Here is a 23,624-nt window from a genome sequence, read left to right on the forward strand (position 1 = left end):
CACAACTCAGCTCTTGTCATAGCTCATCTCATAAAAGCTCATCTCCCTTCTCAGCTCATCTGCTTTGCACCACCACGCAGCTCAGCTCAGCCTTGGACCTTTTTGCGACTCTCTTTTGGGAACGTCCCGCGGCGGGTTATATAGGCCCCGCCCCTCAACCTTCGCGAACCTCCTTGATGTTTCTCTCCACACCCTCTCCAAGTCCAACCCCTTGTTCGTGGTTGGTTGAGTGGGGCTGACTCACTCCTCCCCTTTATGACGAGGTGGGGACCCGCCTTTCTTCCCCAACCCTGCCTCGTGGTCAATGGCGGCAATTGGAGGGGATGTAATTGCCAAATTGAGGCTTGGCCATTACGAAAGGGGAAATGGAGGTTTTTGGGAATGGGAATGAAGGGAATCCATCTCTCACTTGGTACAATGGAGTGTCATGTTAATGGAAGACAAGGCCTTACCCTAAAACACATAATAAGGATATAAACTACTGAACAAGGGTATTATAGTGTCCTTCAATGTGGTGTTTCATGGAATTAACTACCGGGACGCCCTTTTTTACCTTTACACAACTCTGGAGGCAGGAGGTGCAGAATAGACAATAATAATAATAAAGCACACAATAAAAAAAATACCATCCTCATATCCGCAACACTGCACCCTCCTCCTCTTAGGCACGTCCCGGGCCTACAACTTTAATTTAGTGTGACACGTAGGTGTAGTTCCCTCTACTTTTAACCTGACCCTGAGTGCGACAGTTTTAAAACATAAATAAATATGTCCCGCTGCTCCATTGCACCCTGCCTAACAGACACGCCCACAGTTAACCGAATTGCGGAATGGTCGTCAAACTACACACTGACGGTGGGGAGCATTATTTACAATTGACGCTACTTTATTTACAATACTCAACCCAGGACCTGTGATTGTTCTTTCTGGGGGGGAGACTGTCTGCTCTGCATCAATGCACCATGAAAGCACCCAAAAACGCACCAATACACCCTCAGGCACCAACCGGTGCAGTCACCACAGTTCATCAATGTTCAATAATAAAAATAACCAAACAACCCCTAACCCTGCAGGTGATCTCTTGCTCTTCGGCTCCCTCTGCTGGCTATTATTATTTCTTCCAGGTGTTGTCTTTTTCCTTTGCTGGCGGCCTATTTGCAATAAAATGCACCCAACGTGTCCATTTTTATTTATTTTATTTATGGCCCACAGGGCCGACTAGTGTGGTTCACCTGTGGGGCATCGGTGTCCTGTGGCCAAGGTCCGCCAGCAAGATTTCGGGCCTTCATGGCCGGTTCCAGCAGAGGGGCCACGCCCCAACCCATGGGGTCCATAAGTGGTGCTCGGCCACAGACAAGTGGTCCATAATGTGGTGCATCGATGCAGACAGCTGGTTCTGGGAGTTCCGGGCGTACAATGGCGGACTCACGCATGCTCCCCTCGGCGCCCAATGGCGCACAGGTCATGTGGGAGACAAAAGGGGGGAAGACAGATGAGCGAGGGGTAAGGTCACAAGGGTACACATCAAACAAGGCAATGCAGGGCGAAATGCATACGGAGAGCGAAGTGAGAAAGCTCGTCCCTACCGTACGTCACCCCCCCTGTCACCTACACTACCCTTGCCCTTATCCCATATTTACAAAATCTACACATTTACAAATCCGTCGCTATCGTCACGTCTTCCCATATTTCCCTTATACCAAATTCGTCTCCACAATCCCTCTATCCAAAATTTGCCATCACCAATTCATCATCAATCCTCATAAGGAGGAAGAGATGGAACATCAAGCACAATGTCACACCCACGTCATGATGCGTCTCACATTCCAAACATTTGCATCAAAAATAATAAAAACATGGCATGGTGTGGAGTTACGTCACCTCAGGTGAGTGGATGTAGATGGTGCGAGGAGATCTTCATCCAAACTACTTGCTAAATGACTTTAACACGCTTTACACTACCCGGGGTCTTTCCCTGCCAATCCATTGGCCAACTTACACTATGGGTTCTAAAAACCAATTCCCATTGACCAAACTGTGGTGCTTCTCCATTTTGGGGTCTCACCCCCGATTCATCTCCCGGTGCCCTTGCACAATTTCTGGGCTGAGACGTGTAGCTCTCCCAGCAGGTCTACCCACCTGCACACCTCCACCACTGTAGTTGCCACCCGAGCTTACCTAGCTCCTCACCCTAACCTAACTAACTGGGGAAGGCCCCTCCTGGCTCTGTCACCCCACTCGGTGCCCTCTGGCACTGGGCTACCCGGGTCCGTCCTCCGGATCCTCGGGCCCCATCCACAACTACCGGCTCCCAGAGCCCACCTGCGGCCTCACCTGGCCGACATCCTCACAGTGGTGGAGTGCCCAAACCAACTACACACACTAACAGGCTACACGCCCAGCCATTTCCACAACACTAATGCACCCATCCAAATACCATTCTTCCACCACGCACCACAGATGCCAATATCCAACCACAATTTACCTATACCCTCTACCTAACACTTACACTACCCTCCCCGGGTATTCGTGATGGGGGTCCATCCTTCCCCCATTCACACCTTCGCACCATCCACTCCACTCCATAGTTTCCACCATACTCACTCCACGACCATCCATTCCAATACTCCATATACTCCACACTCCATGTATTCCACATTCCATGTATTTCACACAACCATTTATTCCATACACCTGTTGGTGCACACCTGTGCACTCACACCTGGTGCCACCTGCACCCTCCTTCCTTCCTGGACCATTTGGTCAACACCACACGCAATCACCTCTACTCCCTCATACACTGCTCTATACACCTGTTCAGTTGCACACCTGTGCAATCACACCTGTTCACCATACACACGGCATCATCTAATCTACCTGGTGCCCTGCTAACTTAGTGCTCCCCGTCTTCCCTTTAAACTAAGCACATACCACGTCATTATCATCCACACTAATCTACCTGCGTCCCCACTACAGGTATCCATGTCACTAACTAACCTTAACGTTACCTAATGTCAATCTCTAGGGCCCTACACATTATCCAAACCCTCCCTCGGCGAGCTTACACTGCCATAAACCCCATAAGACTAGTGCTCCTTTGCCCCCTCTGTGAGGGATGACAGAGTTGCCATCCCACCACATCGGGGATCTCTCACTATAAATTTTGCTCGTCCAAATCCAACAAATCAAAAATTTGCCAATCTGCCAATCACTGTACCATTACCAATCACTCTGCCAATCCTTTGCCAATCATCAAATTTTGTTTTTCTAATTTCGGGTCCAGACCACTATCCTCATCATTACAGTCTACTTACTAATGCCTCTCGGTGCGCCAATTCACTCCTACAGCCCGGCTTCGCACGGCCGAGCAATGAATGCGGGTTGTTTGGTGCCGGCGGCTGGATGCGTCCGGCACTCGGTGCAGGGAAGGACGCTTACCCGGGCCGAGGTCCCACGCACCACCTCGGCACGGAGCCATCCCATGGCCCGATCTCGACCTGCCGGAACGCCTCAACAAAAGGGGGTCGCCATGACGACCCTTCCTATCGGGCTGCCCGTTCCGCCTAGCGGAGCACGGACGCGGCCGTTCCAAACGCGGCCCAGCGTGGATCACGTACGGCGGTCCTTTCGAACCCGCCGTGGTTCGGATCCCCGCTGGTCCTCACGGCACGCGAGAAGCTGCCCGACGCGCACCGAGGGCCCGATTCGGCTGAATGTCGTTCTATCTGCTAACCCGGTTACCGTCGATGCCTCACCTGCATGCTTACACACATACGCTACCCCTTTCACCCTCACTGAGCCCGATGCTCCAACGCCGCCCGTACACCCCGCATACTTCGTTATTGCACTCGTTCTTTCGCTCACAGACTTGGTCACACACCTGACCACCGAACACCTTTGCACACACTCGTCGTTCGCACACCTCACCAACACACCTCTTCGCGCCCCCTCCTCCGTGACAATCACAGGTGTGCTCTCACTCGCACACCCAACCACGTGCCTCACTACCAACTCAAGTGTGCATTCCCACACACGCTCTACCATTCCAGGTGTGCATCCTTCCATTCCAGGTGTACATCCTCTCTCACCTGTCACAACCAACTCACGCTCCGTGTCACTCTCACTACTTTCACCACCACTCTTGACAGCGCACTCACCCTTACTCTCGACAGCGCACTCTTTCCTCATGCCCCTGTCCGTTACACACCTTTCTCACGCACACTCTTCCGTTACACCCTCTGTAACTCTCACCACAGGTGTGCATTCTCCCTCACTCTGGACAGCGCACTCTTTCCCCATGCACCCGTCCGTTACACACCTTTCTCGCGCATCCTCTTGCGCACACTCTCCCGTTACATCCTCTGTAACACCCCTCACTACGCGCTTCCATGTGCTCCCTCGCACACGCGCTACGACCGACTCACTCTCGACAGCACACTCACTCCTCGGCGCGCACTTTTTCCTCACACACCCAAGTCGGACATTCTTGTACACCTCCTTCTTCGCACACCGTACCTGTCGCACACTTCCTCCTTCACACACCGTACCTGTCGCACACTTCACCAACGGCCTCTCACGAACACCCGGATCCAAATCAACCCCCAAGCCGACTGAAGCTTTCCTCGCATCATATACATTTCCACGTATATCGCCACTCACCTTGGCACCTCGTCTCCGCACCTCCTTCGCCACCTGTAAACTCTTTATTTGGTTAGTGCGCACAACATCACGATTTGAGCACCGACCTTGCACATATTCCATCACCTCCTCCTGTATTTCTCTCTTAGTTTCTGTCCGTCTCTTCTTAATTTCACTCACCTCTTCTTCCACTTCCTCTAATTTTTGCTTCACCTCTTTTATTTCCTGGTGCGTCTCCTCTATCTCGTCCTCTAAGGCTACCGTGACCGTCTCTATGTGCATCCTCACCTGCCGGTCCTTTGTCTCCATTACCTCTGTCAACTCGTCCAACCTCATTGTCAGTCCCTCACGTACCATCTGACATTGCCTCTGTGTCGCTATTAAGTCATTTTTAATTTCTTTTTGTGTCACCTTTAACCCTCCTAGTACCGCAGTGTTCCTTTGAACCTGCTCCACTAACTCCGTCTGTCCCTCCGTCAGCTGTTCCACCTCCTCCGTCAGGTCCTCTATGCCCCCTTGTAACCTAGCCGTTCCATTTCTCACCTCTTTCTCTATACGCTTTTCACCTCGCTTTACCTCCTCGCGTTCCCCCGAGACCTCCTCACTTACACCTCGTCGTATTCTCCTCTTTCATCACCTCCCTCTCTTTTGTAGATGCCACCCTCATCTGTCCCAATTCATTCCTCTGAGCATCCAATTTGGTTTCTACCCCGATTTTTACCTCCTCTATCTGCTCTCCCATTTGTTTAATTTCTCGGGCGGATTGCTCCCCTATCTCCCGCAATTTGTCTTCCATCCTATCTTCTAACCCCCTCAACCCATTTTTCACCCCCTCTATCTGATTCTCCTGGGCAGCCATTCTATTTTCCACCCCCGTTAACCCATTCTTTACCTCTTTTATCCCGTTGTCTAACCCCTCAAATTTCTTGTCTAATCCCTCAAAATTATTGTCTAACTTCCCAATTTGGGCATTGGTACCCCTCACCTCGTCCCTCAATCGCTCACTATCAGCCCTCGCTTCGTCCCTCATTGCCCCCATTTGCTCACTCTGAGCATCCATCCGGTTCCCCATTTGCTCACTATTCTTCTCCATAAGGGCCTTCATTTGTATCATAAAAAGGTTCAAATCCACCGGTGGCGCTGCTACGGTCGCGGGCACGGCAAAATTTGGTGCCGCTACACCCACGTGCGCGAGGACGCCATTTTGTGCGCCTGATACCTCCTCAACCACCTCCTCCATATACATTTCCCCGAGGTCCTGGGTCGATTCTACCCCGTCTATCTCTCCCACCGGCATCCCGTCGCCTTGACCAGCCATGGCGTGATTTCAAAATTCGGGTTTTGTAAAACAAAAGCAATTTCGGTACTTTGTAATTTTGAGCGCGTTAAACGCTTCAGGTCCGAATCCCACTCCTGACACCAATTGTTACGGTCCGCGGTTAAGGATGTTGTTTGCCGAGCGGAGGCACCGCGGCCGAACAGTTTTTCCCCGACTAAACCCGATTCACCCAGACGTTGGCCGTATCGTGCCACAGCTATTCAATCAGGGAAAAGACAAAGACGACGGATGTGAAGAAAAGGAGTAAAAAGACGAAACAAAGGTTGAAAATACTACTAAATTTATTTACTATTTACAGGCTCAAAATAACCAAGGAGAAGGAAAGATAAGAAAATAATATACAGAAGCTTTTAGAGACACAGGGAAAATACTAGCTTATACAGACTTAATTACCTACCCAGGACAGAACAAACAAAACAAACTCACGTACGCAAATGGGGAACTTGCAGGCAGGAGTGGCTGGAAAGGAGAGGAAGGTCCGGAGCTGGCAGCACGATCGGCGCATTCGGCAGCCGCCGTCCCTTCGCGGCCCTGCTCAAAACCGCCGTCCAGGCCCCAAACGGCTGTCGAGTGTTGCTGCTGGGGATGCTGCCGCTGGCGAGCAAGGTGACGAATAGCAGGCTTTTGCGCTTCCCTGGATGATCTCTGCTTTTGGACCTCACAACTCAGCTCTTGTGATAGCTCATCTCATAAAAGCTCATCTCCCTTCTCAGCTCATCTGCTTTGCACCACCACGCAGCTCAGCTCAGCCTTGGACCTTTTTGCGACTCTCTTTTGGGAACGTCCCGCGGTGGTTATATAGGCCCCGCCCCTCAACCTTCGCGAACCTCCTTGATGTTTCTCTCCACACCCTCTCCAAGTCCAACCCCTTGTTCGTGGTTGGTTGAGTGGGGCTGACTCACTCCTCCCCTCTATGACGAGGTGGGGACCCGCCTTTCTTCCCCAACCCTGCCTCGTGGTCAATGGCGGCAATTGGAGGGGATGTAATTGCCAATTTGAGGCTTGGCCATTACGAACGGGGAAATGGAGGTTTTTGGGAATGGGAATGAAGGGAATCTATCTCTCACTTGGTACAATGGAGTGTCATGTTAATGGAAGACAAGGCCTTACCCTAAAACACATAATAAGGATATAAACTACTGAACAAGGGTATTATAGTGTCCTTCAATGTGGTGTTTCATGGAATTAACTACCGGGACACCCTTTTTTACCTTTACACAACTCTGGAGGCAGGAGGCGCAGAATAGACAATAATAATAATAAAGCACACAATAAAAAAAATACCATCCTCATAACCGCAACAATATTGTTGTGGATATGAGGATTGTGTTTTTTTATTGTGTTTTTTTTTATTGCTTTATTCTGGACCCTCCTGCCTCCAGTCTGTGTATAAAGGTCAAAGGTCGTTCCGTAGTTATTTCATAAGCACTCACGTTAGCCAATCATAGATTTCCCCCTTGTTGACAGTTATTTCCTTATTCTGTGTATTAGGCTAAGGATTTGTCTTCCATTAATTGACACTCCATTGCACCGAATTCAAATAGATAGATCCCAATTCATTCCCAAAGCCCCATTCACAAAGCCTCGATTGCCAACTGCATTCGCCGCCATTGCCATGTGCTCCGTGCTCTGTGTGAACAGGAGGGGCGGGGTCGCCGGGAAGAGGCAAGCCCAGGGCACGCCACGAGGGGCGGGGCTGTTCAGCCCCATGCCCAAATAAGGGAACAAGCCCGTAGCTCGCCACGAGGGGCGCGCCGTTCGGCGCCATGTCCAAATAAGGAGGCAAGCCCGTGGCATTGCCATATAAGGTCACAGAGCACGGGGGGAGGGCGTGTCACACCGGCGCTTGAGGATGAGATATGCGTGCGAAGATACACTAGCGCAACGGCAGATGAGTCCGGAAAAAGCACACGACGTCCCCATGGCAGCACGGAGAGCGAACCATTGAGCAAGACTGAGAGAGAGAAACGTGAGGGAGTGCCTGTATTGCGGCAATAGGCCGATACCCTCTAGGCCCTATTGCCGGTCGGTGAGACGCGAGGCTGTGTTTGCCGGGTTTTCGCCTCGACCCCAAAGCGTGGATCGGAGCGCGCGCTTGGAGCCGGACCTCGACGCCTACCATCTGCCTGGACCCTCCTCTGCCGTCCCAAACCATCCCTGCCCTTTCCATCCTTCTTGTGTATGTGAGTTTGTTTTGTTTGTCTTGTCCCTGGGTTAATTAAGACTGTTAATAGGTAAGCTAACGATTTCACTGTGTCACCTGCTTTTTCCATTTCCCTGTATATAACCTTGACTGCTCCTTTTGCTTTAGTGTGTGTAAATAATAAATCCTGTTATTCCTCTGTACGTCTTCTTCTTCCTCTTCACATTCGGTCGCTTTAGAGGTTTCCATATTGAATATCTGTGGCGCGATTTTGGCCAACGTTCAGGAATCAGGTTAGTCGGGGTAACTGTTCGGGTGCGGCGGCCATCCGCTCGGCCAATCAACATCCTAGCCGCGTCCGTAACAATATATTAACTACTTATATAATTATGTGCAATTTATTGATGAATCGTTGGTAATTATTTTATTCATAATTAGAATTGTTGGCAAAGGTGATGATGTTATGGTGTAATAATATTTGATTCATGGAATTTTTATTTCCCTCCCTCCCACCCTATAAGATAGCACTCTTCCGGTGCTGATTGTTGTGAGAGCTTTTGAGTGATATTGGAAGAGCATTGTGATTGATTCTTCTGGTAGATGGATTTATTTATTTTATGTTTTCTTTTTCATCGTTCCGTGTGATTCTCATGAATAACAGGAAAATATCTCGGAAATATATCTTATAAACAAGGGGATATTAAATCAGCTCAAAGCTTAATTTTTGGCATGTGTTATGTCTTCCACAGACCTGCCAACTTTTACGACATGTTGCAGGAACGGAGCCACTTGACATCACCTGTGCCCATGCAGGAAATACTTTCAGAGTTATGGGTCCACAGGTAATGACGTGCAGGCACGTTTTAATGAAGCACACTTTATTTCCGCACATAATCACACAGCCTCATTTGTTAGTGTAAATTCCAGACCTTTTGCATTTCCCAAAAGTAGTATTTTATATATCTATAGATGTGTTGCATATGAGTGGTAATCCAATACATTTCCTAAAAAGTATAGCACCTCATTAAACCTCATAAATTTCTTACGGATCATCATCATCAACATCCCTTGTCGATTCACTGCCGGATGACGCCCTCCTGAAGACTCCTCCACAAATGTGCCATTGGCGAATCTCATCCAACTCACACTTCCAAACCTTTTGTTTTCATCTTACCATCTAACAAGAGTTCTTCTCAATTGTTTTTTGGCCTTTGGAGTCCACTCCAGTAATTTTTTGAACCCACAATGATCCATTCTTCCTATATCACCAGCCCATTGCCATTTTAGTTTATTTTATTTCATTGGTATCAATTAAGAGCTGGAATCTGTACGATACACCTGTGATGTCTTGTTTTCTATGACCAGTCCATATTCACTAGAGGTTGAAAGCTCACCTTCAGAGTATTGTAAATATGAGCTACATTCCTCGTCCATCATCTGAGAGAAGCAATATTTCAGCATTTCTAAAAGCTTCAGAAAACCCACATCCTTGGTGAAATTTTGAATGGAGGGCATGTGATTGCACGTCCTGGAGGCCTTTGTGGATACTATGAGCTGACATTAATTATGTCACTTCTAACGACTTATAAAAGGAATCCAACAAAGAAATGAGAAGTGATCAACAAATGTGGAGAAATAACGAGCACATTATTCATGCGTACAATCTATAATAGTTTTGTGTTACCATTCATAGCTTAGCATTGGGTTGATTTCAGGAGCTCTGTTACAGGAGCAGATATATATATATATATTTTTTTACAAAAGTAAACAGAAACAATAAAATATCCAATTTCTCTCACAGGGGCAAAGAAAAACAACGAGTGCTTTTGTGGTTCTACCTTTCCAAAGCATTATTCAAATGTCCGTCCATTTTGTGTCTGAAACATCTTGATTGTTTTTCAATTTATTTATTTATTTTTTATATACAAGATCGAGGCTCGTGTAAGAGCTAACATCAATCACAAAAAAATAAAAATAATAAAACGGACACACAAAATATACAAAAAAGGGAGCGGGAAACAAGATGGGGGGAGAGAGGGAAGCACACAAGCACAACAGCAGAGAACAGGGACAACGGAAGATCTGTGGGAGGGAGAGAGCTTGGGGGGAGGAGGCATGGGAAGGTGAGGGGGTGGGAAGTATAAAACATTACTCATGATCCACCAGCCTGGTGTTGGTTTAACGATTATGGTGCAGGCTTAATATCTCAGGGCATTGAGTTTGAGTCCCTGTTTGCCATTGAATTAACACTAGGTGGGTTGACTCAACCTGTCATCGCTCTGAGGTCGGCAAAATGATTACCAGCTTACTGGAAACAGGGTACTGCATCAGCGGCACTGCCGTGTTTCCAGAAAATGATGCAACCAGCAGCTACAGGCTGCGTATGAAATAATAATTTGTATTTTGACAAATGCGATAGAGTAAGGATTGCTAAAGGTTCAACAAAAAGTCACATACATTCGATTTGTATTTTGCTTATTGTCGTCAAAAATGTTTTATAATTAAAAACGAATATTAACTAGAATGACTCTCAGTAGAGATCAAACCTCCGCCAGGTGAACAGTTTACGTTTTGTATCCCAGAGTAGACCAGAAAGTCACAATACAGAATCACATTTAATCAAAATCATCCGTCCACAACCTTTTGAGATGTCCTGCTTTGTATCGTTTTTAGCCCGATCTCCCAATGGTGAAGATTCACTTAAAAATTCTAGTAGCCGGATCCAGATCCGGATGTTCACCAATATTGAATCGATTCTTCCTTGTCACACACACAACCTGTTCAACAAGTTTCGTCCAAATCCATCCATAACTTTTTGAGATATCCTTCTATATGTTGCTTTCAGCCCTATCACTCAATGGTGAAGAATCACTTAAAAATCAAATAATTCTCATATTCGAATCCGGATCTTCACCAAAATCTAATCATTTCGTCCTTGTCACATACGCTACATCTCTACCAAATTTCGTCCGAATCCGTCCACAACGTTTTAAGATATCTTGTTTTCAAACAAACAGACCAACAGGAGTGAAAACAAAACCTCCATCCACGTTTGGTGGTGGAGGTAAACATATGCAACAACCCGCGACAACATCTGGTCACAGGCCAAGTGGGAAATACACATTTAAAGCACTCTTAAAAGATGAACATCGTGATTGGGAAACAAACATTTAATGTGCTATTAAATGTTTTTACATGATACCTGTCATCTATGTTATCACCCCCCCCCCCCCCCCCATACCACCCACCCACAGTTATATCAGAACGAGCTGATCTTTCACATGGTCTCAGATTCGTTAACCCCAATATGGGGCCGTTCAAAAATTATATAACGCTATTTTGGTAATTTGCATAACATAGTGCTTGCTTAAGTAACGTAACAGTTGATTTCCATGTATTCTGATGTACCGTGTGTTCTGCCGGGCTTGATTAAACCTAACTTATTATTCGACATATGATTAGATTTTATTCAGAAGTCCCTCATCGTGAATAACATTAACCCAAACAAAGGCAATGGAAATGTGATGCAACAAACCCAGGCAGTGTATAATCAGCAGAGGCCTAAAGGCCTGTGTTCGGCACACCAGAAAACAAAGATGGCGGCCATATAATTTTGTCTGGGTGTTTTGGTGGGTGGAGTCAAGAGACAGATGCGTGTGTGGTCTGGAAACTCTCCGACCAATAGGTGCACATTTCCAAAATCGACCTCCAATCCCAGCAACAACAAAAGCAACGTGAATGCTCTTGTCGACATGCGACATGTCACAGGTAAGAATGACAATTAAACAATGACAAAAGGTTATTTTGTACTTGGAAAGGCTTGTTCGGTAACGTGTAACTACACAAAACAATGACTAAGACTATGTGGAATTATCAATAAGTTCATGATATAAAGTCACTGATCATTACGAATCCCACTTTTTTACTTTCTCTCCCAAAATCCTGAATTGGTCTCAAGTTTATATATTTCTCTAACAATTAATTTTCACTAAAAACATTCCTGATGAATGATGATGCTTCTTCTATCTCTGGCTCTGGTTTTTTTTTATCAACTTTGCTGTGTTCCATGTTCGGTAACGTGTAACTACACAAAACAATGACTAAGACTATGTGGAATTATCAATAACTAGGGCATGCCCGTACTATATATATATCTAAAATTATATCCCCCCCCCTCTATTTACATGAAATGGTTTGGTCCATTCGCAAAGCCAAAGCGAACGGCTTGCGAGTACGGTGACAATCCCCCCCCTCTATTTACATGAAATGGTTTGGTCCATTCGCAAAGCCAAAGCGAACGGCTTGCGAGTACGGTAGAACCCCCCCCTCTATTTACATGAAATGGTTTGGTCCATTCGCAAAGCCAAAGCGAACGGCGAACGGCTAAATCGCCATAGCTCGGTAACTACTTCTCCGATTAATATGAAACCTTGAAAAGGCACATCCTCAGGTCCCCAGCAATATACCTGGCAAGTTTCAAGTATATCGGACCCGTGGTTGTCGAGAAACAGCGGTCACAGACACACAGACACACACACACACACACACACACACACACAGACACACACACATACACACAGAGATTACTGGAATTATAGATAGATTAGCTCAGACTCCGGCTTCACACCCGATTAGTAAGATCAATAACAACAACAACAACAACAACATGATAGGCTAACCTCCGCTCTAGCAGGGAAAATGGCCTTAAAATACATGTTGTGTTGTTGTTGTTGTTGTTGTGTTCCATGATAAATATTGAGATTAAAAGTTGAATGCGTCTTCCCACATTATACAGTTGTATTTTCTTGTTGATAACAGTGAATAATGTTCCCAACTTTGCAGAAATAGTTTGGTGCTTGGTAATCTATTAAAAAGATAACTTTGCTCTCTAAATCCTGGGCAGATCACATCTGCGGCTCAGACCCTGGCTTCACATCCGAGTAGTAAGATCGCATGTGAGAATCTGGAGGTGTTCTGCGAGGCCTGGGAAGCACAACTAGTGGACATGCATCTGTTGCTCAAGGAAATCAAGGATTTGTCTCATGGGCGGAAAGGTCAGATGTGTGTCTTACTTTGTGATTGCTGGAAAAAATGTTTTGATGGAAAAAATGATGGAAAAAAAGATGAAAAAAAATCTTTAAAGCAGAACGAGATATTTTAATCAAGCAAAATGATAATTATCCAGGCCATTGTAGTTTTGCATGTTGTGGCTTCATGTCAGGTACTTGAGTATTCCGATTATCCCATCTGGGGATTTGTCTCTTTGTCAGCAGGTTAATTGGACGAGGGCAGCTAGATTTGCCTAAATTGCTAGCATTTCTGGAAGTGGGAGGGAGGGGGGGGGGATGCGAGTGGGAGGAGGGGCATTAAGTGGGGGGACGTTTTGGAGGTGGGGGGGAGGGCAAATAACAAGCTGCAGATGAAGGCCTTGCAGGTAGATGTATGTTCAGGTGTGCCAATGAAAGACTGTACGATGGAGGATACCCAGTTGGGACAGCCTTCGGAGACCAACTTACATATGTGGTTTGCCAAATAAAGATCATGACTGATGGTGAGGCCCAAAGCTTAGAGTGACTGAACTACTTCAAGAGGATTGTGAAGGCACACACATGTAATACAATGATGTCCTTCATTTCCTTTTTATTTGCCTCCCTCCCTCAATTTCTACCCTCTCTCTCTCTTCCTTCTTTTTTTTTTCATTCCCCTCTCTCCAATCTTTTCATTCATTCATTCATTATTCATTGTTTTTTTATGATGTATTGTGGGTCTGGGGAGAGGGGCAAGGGGTTTCTTTCGGAAAGACAAAGTGAAAGTGTGTGATTTGTCAGAATTGAAAGACATTCCAAGTGTTGGACCAGCTCGTGATTCTATAAAGATCATCAGAGAGGAAAGAGGCTGCTGCTTGTCTTTCGGAAGGATGAGCGATCTCACAGTAGATGGTGGAGTCATCAGCAAAGAGAAAGAGGATTTTCTCGAGAGTCAGAAAAATCGTTGATGATGGTGAATAGGACTAGGCCCAATCACTGCCTTGGGGCACTCCATCCTTGACAGGGAGAGGAAGTGTGTGGATCCTGTCGAGCCATAGGCAGATAATTTAGAGAGCAGGGCGGTATGTCATAATGTATCGAATTCTCAAGAGATGTCTAGAGAAATGGCCCTGATCTCATGTCTGACATAGAAGGCCGCCATCCATTATTGGGAGAGCAGAAGCAGCATGCCCATTGCCCAGGGTAGAGTGAGTGGGTCTGAATCTGAACTCATGATCTGAGATTGTGCTGTTGGAGAAAATATAGGTTTTGACGTCAATTGCAATGTGATGAATTTCATGACCTTGATGATGAGTGATGGTAAGCTGATAGGACTGTCGTGAAGAGGAACAGTTTCTGCATCATGTTTATCTAAGACAAACGTATTGGAGCAAGAACAGGCGACATTAGCAGGAAAGTTGGTCATGACAAAGTTCAGAATGTAGGATTTGCCATTGGCAGAAATCCGGGTCAGAAAGTTAACAGATTGAGTCAAGACCATGGAGCGAGTCATGGAAGTCCTTTCCTGCAGTGCATTAGCTGGTGAGAGGTACCAGCACCCAGCAATTAAAAGTTATTCCTTGCTGACTGAGAGAGATGTAAATGGAGGTGTCACTGTCAGGAGGATGATACAACACAAACTGTCAGGACCAAACAAGAGGTTGGAGTGAAGGGGAAGTCCCACCCAAAGGTTCTGTGGACACAGACAGTGAGAAATGAAGTTCTCGATGTAAATTGTAACCCTGTTCCAGGGATGGCATCCGGTTCTGTCGATCGGGAGAAGACAATAGCTAGGGAGAGACAATAACAATTCAAGGATGTCCTGTGTGGGAATGATTATGTTAAGCAGAATATGTGTAGTTTATCAGCAGCAGCCTATATTGAGAGATATGTTATGTTGGAATGGAGTTATTGGATGTTGAAGGTCCACGCAGTTAGGAATGGGAAAAGGTGTGTTGGCAGACTTCAGGAATGTGGAGGTGGGTAACTTTGAAAATGGTGGGACAACGGGGAATCTGGGAAGGCGTGGGGCAAGGGAGAAGATACGAGGGTGTGGGTGAGCAGGAAGATGGGAGGCGGTGGGATGAGGCAGATGATGTGAAGAGGTGGTTTGAAGGGGCAGTATGAGAGGGTAGCTGGTTGTGGCAGGGTGAGGATGGAAACAGAAGGGGGGGGGGGGCATGAGCTTGAGGGGATGCTGAATTGGGGGTAGAGAGAAGGAGTGGGGCTGGGAGGATGTGCGTATGTGAGATATGATGAGGGAGACCTTACTGACATGGAGGGATTGGACGCCATTAATGGATCTGAAGGTTGATGGTCGTGTGCAGATAACCTCTGCAGACTGGACTTCCCATGATCCCCAATTCAGATACATGAAGACAGACATCACAAGAGACGTGAAATTAGGGGTTATTGAAGGCAAGTCGGAAAGCCATGCTGTAGATAGGAGGGACGGTCAATGGACATTTGTGACTTCCACAGCTTTGGGAAGGAAAGTGAAGAAGAAGAGAAATCTAAATGAAGAAGAACTAATGGGTATTTCAGTTGGAGAGATAAGGGGAATGAAGCATTTTAAATGTTAAACTTTTTATAGGAAGAAGCAAATTATTAAATTTAATAAGGAGGAATGTTATTCCAATTAAAAGTATTGAGGATTGAAGGGATAAAGAATGAATGGTGAGATATAACAGGTAGAATGAATTTGTGGTTTTTGAAGTGAAATGTGTTTTGTTTTATTTTGTTTAGTTTTTGAAGTGAAGAGGTGGAAATTAAATAAAGTTGAGCATGACAGCAGAACACTTAGTATAAATAAAGCTTAATGAGGCATGTGCCAGGGAAGAGACAGAATGGGCACGATGGCTATATCTGAGGCCTTGCGGAATAGGTCAGTCATCACAAGGATACAAGTTCGATAACCTCAACAAGGTAGAGGAAAACACGGAAACATGGATGAAAACACAACTAACAACACGGTGATGAAACAATACAGAAAGATGCGACGGATCAGGTCCGGACAACTAAGCTTTGATGAACTGTACGTACCCGGCACGTATGATGCCATGTCCAACAAACTCGGGGATTCCTTCCGCACAACTTCCGCACACCTTTATTGTAACGCTCCAGGTGCCACAATGGACTGGGCAATGCTGTGCGTTATCTCACACTGTGGAAAGCTTCCTCTGTGAAGAACAAGAAGTGAGAAGTTGTTCATCATGTTGACCGATTCGGTTATTGGGAAAGTCCTAACTGACCCCTTCCCATTTTCCCAACCTTACGGCCATATCATGGTCTGGATGACCAGGCTCGCCCAGGCCAAACCGTCAAAAGACCACTGACCATATAAAGCTTTACCAGGCTAATTGATGCCCTACAGGAAGTACAATTATGACGTCAGACAGCGTGAATGTTTGCCTAGGAGTTCCCAACTTCATTCCTTTCTCACACTGAAGGAACCGCATTCCAAATATTTATATCCTTCAATAATACCTGGTGTTGGCTTAGCGGATAGGGTGCCGGTCATTTGGACATATGAGAAGGTGATATTAAGAATTATGATGTCCATGAGTCTCACCTGGGGTTGATTTCCAACCCTAATACAAACTGTTGGACCGGTGCTTTGCAGGTAGCGTGCTGCATCAATCATCGGATGAGTTTGCCCTCATCATTTGCTGTCCGACAGACATTAAAGATCCCATGATGTCCTTAAACTGTTGATGAGTTGTTGCCACCAACTGGCCAAATTACAAATTCCTGCTCCATTGTGAAGGGCCACTGCCTTGAGTAACACAGCCGGACCTCAATAATGATGCAACAAGCAGGCCAAGATCGTATTTTAAATTGCTAAGATAAATCAAATTGTAGTTTGTTTATTGATGACGTTCTCAGCATCTGATTAAACAGATGAATCTCAATACTCAATCTGATGAGTAATGATTTTGCCACCGGTATGGATTTCTATTTGAACACTTCGACAAGATTGCTACATTTGTCACATCATAAATCACATGTTAGATGAAAGTGTTGAGCGATGAAAAATGTATGATATGTCATGGATGTTCCTCGCAGGTGACAAGCGAAAGTATCAGTCACTGCCTCACAGTGCGGTGAGTAATGATGCACACCTACCCTTATTCAATCATCAAAAAATTTTTAAGGCATTTCTACCTTAATTTTCTTTGAATAATTTAAATCCATTCTAAAAATTCCAGTTTTCCTTGAATAATTTGAATCCATTCCAAAAATTCCAGAAAAGGTCATTTCCAAAGAACATCGATGCGGTTATTGACACAATGTTAATGATCTAAATAAATCACATCTGTTGTTCCATGAAACTGTCTTAACAAATAAATCTCCATGTGTCAAAAATTCCCATGAGAAATGACTCGAGTTCCAGGACACTGTGTTGTTATTCTCATTTTTTGCTTATGATGACACGTTAAGATGGCACCATCTGCTGGAATTCACCTGTGTTGGTGCTAAAGATCCCATGCTACCGTTTGAAAGGGGCACTCTGTGTGCGTGCCATACATGTGCTGAATCTTGAGTTCCGATCGTGATCTACTGCCTTTCCTGCTGACAAGCCAATGGCAAATCGCCAGGTTTATTATTTGCTCAGAGTCAGGAAGCTGCTTTGGCAGCAATTGGACATAACTCCTGCAGATTTATGATGTTAATCCAAATATGGTATTGCAATCAGAGATGAGATAAACATAGGATTAAATTAATAAAGATGTATTTCAATACAAAGACTTGTAATGAATGGTGAGAGTAATTAATCAGTAACAGAAGAATGTTATGAAACTCTCCACACTCACACTCTCCACACTCTCCACAGATTGAACTCTCAAAGCTGTCTCCTTCCTCCAAATCCTGGTGGCGTCTGGTCAAATCCGTTTCTGGTGTTTGTTCCCCCCTCCATCCCCTCCCTTACCTCAAATGGCTACACAGTTGACACCGCACGTGACAAAGCCGAATGCCTCAACTCTGTGTTTGCCTCCAAATCTTGTGTCCCAAACCCATCTCTCTCTGTTCCCACCTTTCCCAGTCGAACCCAACTGCTCCTGGACTCTGTGTCCATCTCTCCTGACAAGGTGGAGAAGTTTTTGTCAAACCTCGACTCCAATTCTGCAACTGGACCAGACGGCATCAGCCCACCGGTCCTAAAATCCAGCTCTGCCGCTCTATCTCACCCTCTCTCTGTTCTTTTCACCCTCTCTTTTGCTCAAGGTCATCTGCCAGCATCTTCAAAATCAGCAAACATTACCGCTTTACACAAAAAAGGTGAAAAAACAGATCCTTGCAACGACAGACCAATCGGCCTGCTTCCAATTATCAGCAAAGTCATGGAATCCATCATTGCTTCGGATATCAAATCCTTCCTCTTCTGCAATGGCTTGATCTCTGATCATCAATTTGGATTCAGACCAGGTCATTCTACTCTGGACATGTTGCTTCTGCTGTCTCAACAATGGATGGAGGTCCTCAATGCCAAACAGGAAATCAGAGCTGTCTCACTTGACATATCATGTGCCTTCGGTACGGTCTGGCACCCAGCTCTGTTCCCCAAACTCTCCTCCTATGGTATCCATGGAAATCTCCACTCATGGCTTGCGGACTTCCTCTCTGGTCGTAGGCAACGTGTCACCCTGAATGGATTTCTCTCATCTCCCCTCCTGTTCTGGCTGGAGTTCCCCAAGGTAGTGTTCTGGGCCCTGTGCTATTTCTGGTCTTCATCAATGATCTCTCCGACTCTGGAAAATCCTCTCTATCTCTTTGCTGATGACTCCACTATCTGCCACTCCATTCCTCATCCCTCAGATCGGCAGTCTGCAGCCTCCTCACTCTCTGCAGACCTGGACAAAATCACAGACTAGTCAAACAAGTGGAACATGTCTTTCAATCCTGACAAATCTCACACTCTTACGATGTCTCTCCGAAAAGATCGACTGGACAACCCTCCCATCTACTTTCTCAACAATTCTCTCCAAGAAGTTCTGTCGCTCAAGCTTTTGGGTCTCACTATCTGCCATGATCTTTCTTGGGAAAACCACATTTCCAAGCTGGCCTCCAAAGCCAGTCGCCAACTGGGCATCCTCCGTCATGCGAAGTCCTTCCTTGGCACACCTGAGCTCCTCACCACATACAAGGCTTTCATCCGCAGCTCAATGGAATACTGTTCCCCCCTCTGGGCCGGTGCTCCTGCCTCACACCTAGCTCGGCTTCACGCTGTTGAAACCAAAGCTTTCAGAATCATTGGAATCTCCTGCGATGAAGCTACCTCCGAGGGCCTTTCACTCACTCACCGCAGGCAGGTTGGTGGTCTTTCTGTCTTCTACCGACTCCTCTCCGGCCTTGCTCCCCCAGCTCTCTCTGTGCTCTGTCCCCCTAATATTCCTTCAGGTCGCACAAGATCTGCCTGCAACCCTCTTATGGTTAAACTGCCAAAATCTAGGCTCTCTGCTCACCTTCACTCTTTCATTCCCCTTTTCTCCCACCTCTGGAACAAACTCCCCCACTTACTTCAATCCCACTCCTCCCTCCAGGTCTTTAAAACAGTTGTTCACCACCATCTCTTATCTTCCCCCATCCAAAACCTTGATCTTTTCTAACCCCGCTAATTCAGCCCAGATACACTTTTTTGAAATTCCAACTTCTTTCCTGGAAGTCCTTGCAGTGTTCATATGTTTTATACCTCTCCCACCTCCCCTCAAGCCCTCCCCCTCCCACAGTTCTCTCCATGTCCCTGCTCTCAAATGTTGTTTGTGTCCTTCCCCCTCTCTCCCCATCTTGTCTACCGCTCCCATTATTTTTGTGTTTTATGTGTCGGTTTGCCTTTTTGTGTGATTAATGTTAGCTCTTTCACGAGCCTCGATCTTGTATCGAAAAAAAAAAAAAAACCCCCCCAAAAAAACTTTTTTTTGGACACAATGCTGAAGCCCGATGCTCGTGGAGGGGCGAGAACACAAGATGGAAGAGGATGTAACAGAACAAAAGAAACAGGAGAAACAGAGGGGGATACCCACCAACAGCAGGTTTGAGGGACAAAATAGAGGAAGACTTGGAGAAATAAGGGATGTGGAGAATGAAGGGTAAGGAAGGATGGCACAAAGTGGACAAGATGCATGGATGCAGAAGCAAACTCTCAGGAAGGAAGGAAACACTAGAAACTTGGAAGAAGGTTGGATTTGGGACGGTTAATGGGGGTAGATAAGATCGTGGTTTTGGATTGGGGATGATCTGAGATGGTGGTGAAGACCTGTCATGAAGACCTGGAGGGAAAACTGAGATTGAAGAGATTGTGGAATTTGGTTCCACAGGAAAATATAGAGGAAAAATTGAGTGGAGGAGAGCAATGATTCTGGATTTTGGGAGTTTCACCACAAGGGGGTTGCTGGTTAACCACATACGCAAGGCATGAAACGTGGGAATGGGGCTGCGGGGCGAGGGGGGACAGTGTGCGGAAAGAGCAGAAGGTACAAGACCAGAAAGGAGGTGGTACAAGACAATTAGACCACTGACATGTCTGCGATGGGAAAGTGATAAGCCCATAGACTCAGCTTCATCACAGTAGATTCCAATAATCTTAAAGGCCATGATTTCCGTGGCGTCAAGCCGAGCAATATGTAAGGCAAGGAATCCCACCCAGAGGGGTGAGCAGTGCTCCATCATGCGGCGCATGAAGACCTTGTAGGTAGATAGGTGTTCACATGTGCCAGGGAAAGACTTGTATGATGCAAGATGCCCAGACCATGACTGGCTTTGGAGGCCAACTTCTAAAATGTGGGTTGTCCATGAAAGATCATGGCTGACAGTGAGATCCCAGACCAGGAGTTTGTCCAACAATGTGGTTTGTCCAACATTTCACACACCGCCACAGAATAACGGGCTTGTTTTAACTGAGGATAATGGCTGTACCTGAGCTGCTGTGTTGTCATGATTTACACCAATCATAATACTAACATTTCTTTTGCACAAATTTATTTGAAATATACGTGATATTACATTTTTAGAAACAAATGAAGTTGAAGATTGAAGTTGGAAAAAAAAAACTTTTTCAAAAAATAGATTATGATTATGATTAGATTATGACAAAAGTTGGTGGATGATTTGGGTAGGTGACAAGAACAAGCCGATTCGATTTTGGTTCAGGCCCAATCCAGATCCGACCTATACATGGGATACATATTGCGGAGGTATTGCATGTGCTCTACCGAGTGCCGTTCTAGTTTCTGTAAGTGATGTTGTTTTGTGTGCTTCCTGGCCATGCTTCTTATACACATTTTTATTAAAATTCATTATTCATTATCCCTGTGGTTTCTGGGATCGATCGCCTCTCTGTGTGCAAGCAAAATTACCAGCTGGCACAGGCGAGTTACGATCTCGGCATTTGCAACCAAATTGAGGACCATAACCTTTACCAGAGCCGACATTTGGTGATTTGTAATTTAAATTAAAGCCTCTGCGTGGAGGCCATCTTGCAGAGTATGAACTCCAGCCAGACTCTCTTTGGGTCAGGTAGGATTCGACCAGGTGAACAATACAATAGCATACACGCATAAGGATAATATCAGAACATCATTACCCTCTTTTGCTTTCCTCAATCCTGCTCCCCATCTCCTACAAGCCTTTTTGGGGGTTTGGCCAATTTGATATTCTCATCTCAGCACTTGGTCTATAATACCTTGACCCCAGGTTCAAATCCATAATACTGTGTTGGATTTGTCCAGTGTCTCGTTAGGTCTATATACTGTACTTCAAGCAAGAGTGCACCGATACCTCCCAATGTCCTTTTTTTACATAGAATACGTGGGCAATCTCATGATTGATGATTGTTCAATTGATTATTCAATTGCAAAAAGTGATTCACATTTATTTTAAATATTGATTTCAATATATTAACTTTTGATTTTGTTTTATTATTATGCGTTCCCTTATTGCTTCGACTCACAATGTGAATTTTTTATCAAAATTAACTTTGTGTGTGTGTGTGTGTGTGTGTGTGTGTGTGTGTGTGTGTGTGTCCCACTCCCCCCCGTGTGTGTGTGGCCCACTCCCCCTTGTGTGTGTGTGTGTGTGTGTGTGTGTGTGTGTGTGTGTGTATATGTGTGTCACAGGGGTGCCGCCAGGGATTTTGGGCCCCATGAAAAGATATCACAATGGGCCCCTATGAAGCACGTGCGCACATTTTTACCTAATGTTCTCATAATTTTTAGGGCCCCTGTCAGTGCAGGGCCCTTGGAATCATCCTAACTTCCCCCCCCCCCTTACGGCGCCCGTGTGTGTGTGTGTGTGTGTGTGTGTGTGTGTGTGTGTGTGTGTGTGTGTGTGTGTGTGTGTGTGTGTGTATGTGTGTGTGTTAATGTGTGTTAACAATTTAAATAAAGTTAAATATGGGATGTTGTAAAATTAACATCATTTACAACAATCCTTTAAATTATTTAAGTTTAGGAACAACCCATACTGTACAATTAATTAATTAAGTGTGTGTGTGTGTGTGTGTGTGTGTGTGTGTGTGTGTGTGTGTGTGAGTGAAAGAGAGGGATAGAATTGTAAGGAACAGAAATGAAAAAACAGATGTGTGTGTGTGTGTGTGTGTGTGTGTGTGTGTGTGTGTGTGTGTGTGTGTGTGTATGTGTGTGTGTGTGTGTGGTACCAGTCTATCAAATTAGACATCAGCTTGTGATATAAAGCAGACAATATCATTAATACTTGTAATTTTCCGTGTAATTATCTCAATAATTGGAATGGACAAGTTGCTTTCCAACGGAACAGCATTCATGACTTTGGTCGCCACCGGCCATCGACCATATGTTGTCAAAGAAACGGGTGTTTTTTTTTTAGGTTGAAGGCTCCAGTCACAGACTGTATAGTCCTCATCGAGGCCAGGCCTTAAATAAAAGAGCTGCATTGATAGAAAAGAGAAGAAAGAGACAATAGTCTTAGAGTTTTTGAGGAATTAAAAAAATCTGCTTTTTGAAAAGTGGGAGCTCGTAAATGTTTGTAAATACATGGGAAGGTAAAGAGTTCCACAATTTGGCAGTGGAGGGGAAGAAACGAGCATGATAATGACCCACCCTTGAGGTGCCAATGGCCACACAATAATCATGATCGTGTCTTGTCGAGTATTCTGTGGTGTCGCTAATGGCGGAGGTGCACAAGCAGCAAGTTCTTGGGAACATAAACTGAAGTAATATCTGTAGAAGAGAAAGAGCCAACTTTGTGGCATAATTCGAGCAGGTCGAGTTTTGAGGTCAGATTGGGAGAGTTGATAAGTCGGATTACTTTGGATTTAATTCTGTCGAGTAAATATGTGAAGCTGGAACCTCCCCAGATGTGAGAGCAGTACTCTATACAAGGACGAATCAATCCTTTATATAGTTGAAACAACCGATGAGAGGAGAAGAATCTTCAACATCTGGATAGGATTCCTAGTTTCTTCAAGGCAGACTTAGCTCTTTGTGTAATGTGTGGATTCCAG

General features: G+C 45.6%; 1 protein-coding gene across 1 annotated transcript in view; it reads left to right on the forward strand.

The window, feature by feature from the left end:
• Positions 1-23,624, forward strand: part of CTNNAL1 (catenin alpha like 1) — a 673,107-nt gene that overhangs the window by 527,448 nt on the left and 122,035 nt on the right. Inside the window, exons 10-12 of the mRNA XM_068123645.2 lie at positions 8,870-8,962; positions 13,024-13,174; positions 17,213-17,250. Of these exons, the coding sequence (XP_067979746.2) occupies positions 8,870-8,962; positions 13,024-13,174; positions 17,213-17,250 (282 nt within the window). The remainder of the gene's footprint in view (positions 1-8,869; positions 8,963-13,023; positions 13,175-17,212; positions 17,251-23,624) is intronic.

The sequence above is a fragment of the Myxine glutinosa genome, chromosome 7 (assembly GCF_964187855.1).
Source record: "Myxine glutinosa chromosome 7, kmMyxGlut1.1, whole genome shotgun sequence".
Lineage (NCBI taxonomy): Eukaryota > Metazoa > Chordata > Myxini > Myxiniformes > Myxinidae > Myxine > Myxine glutinosa.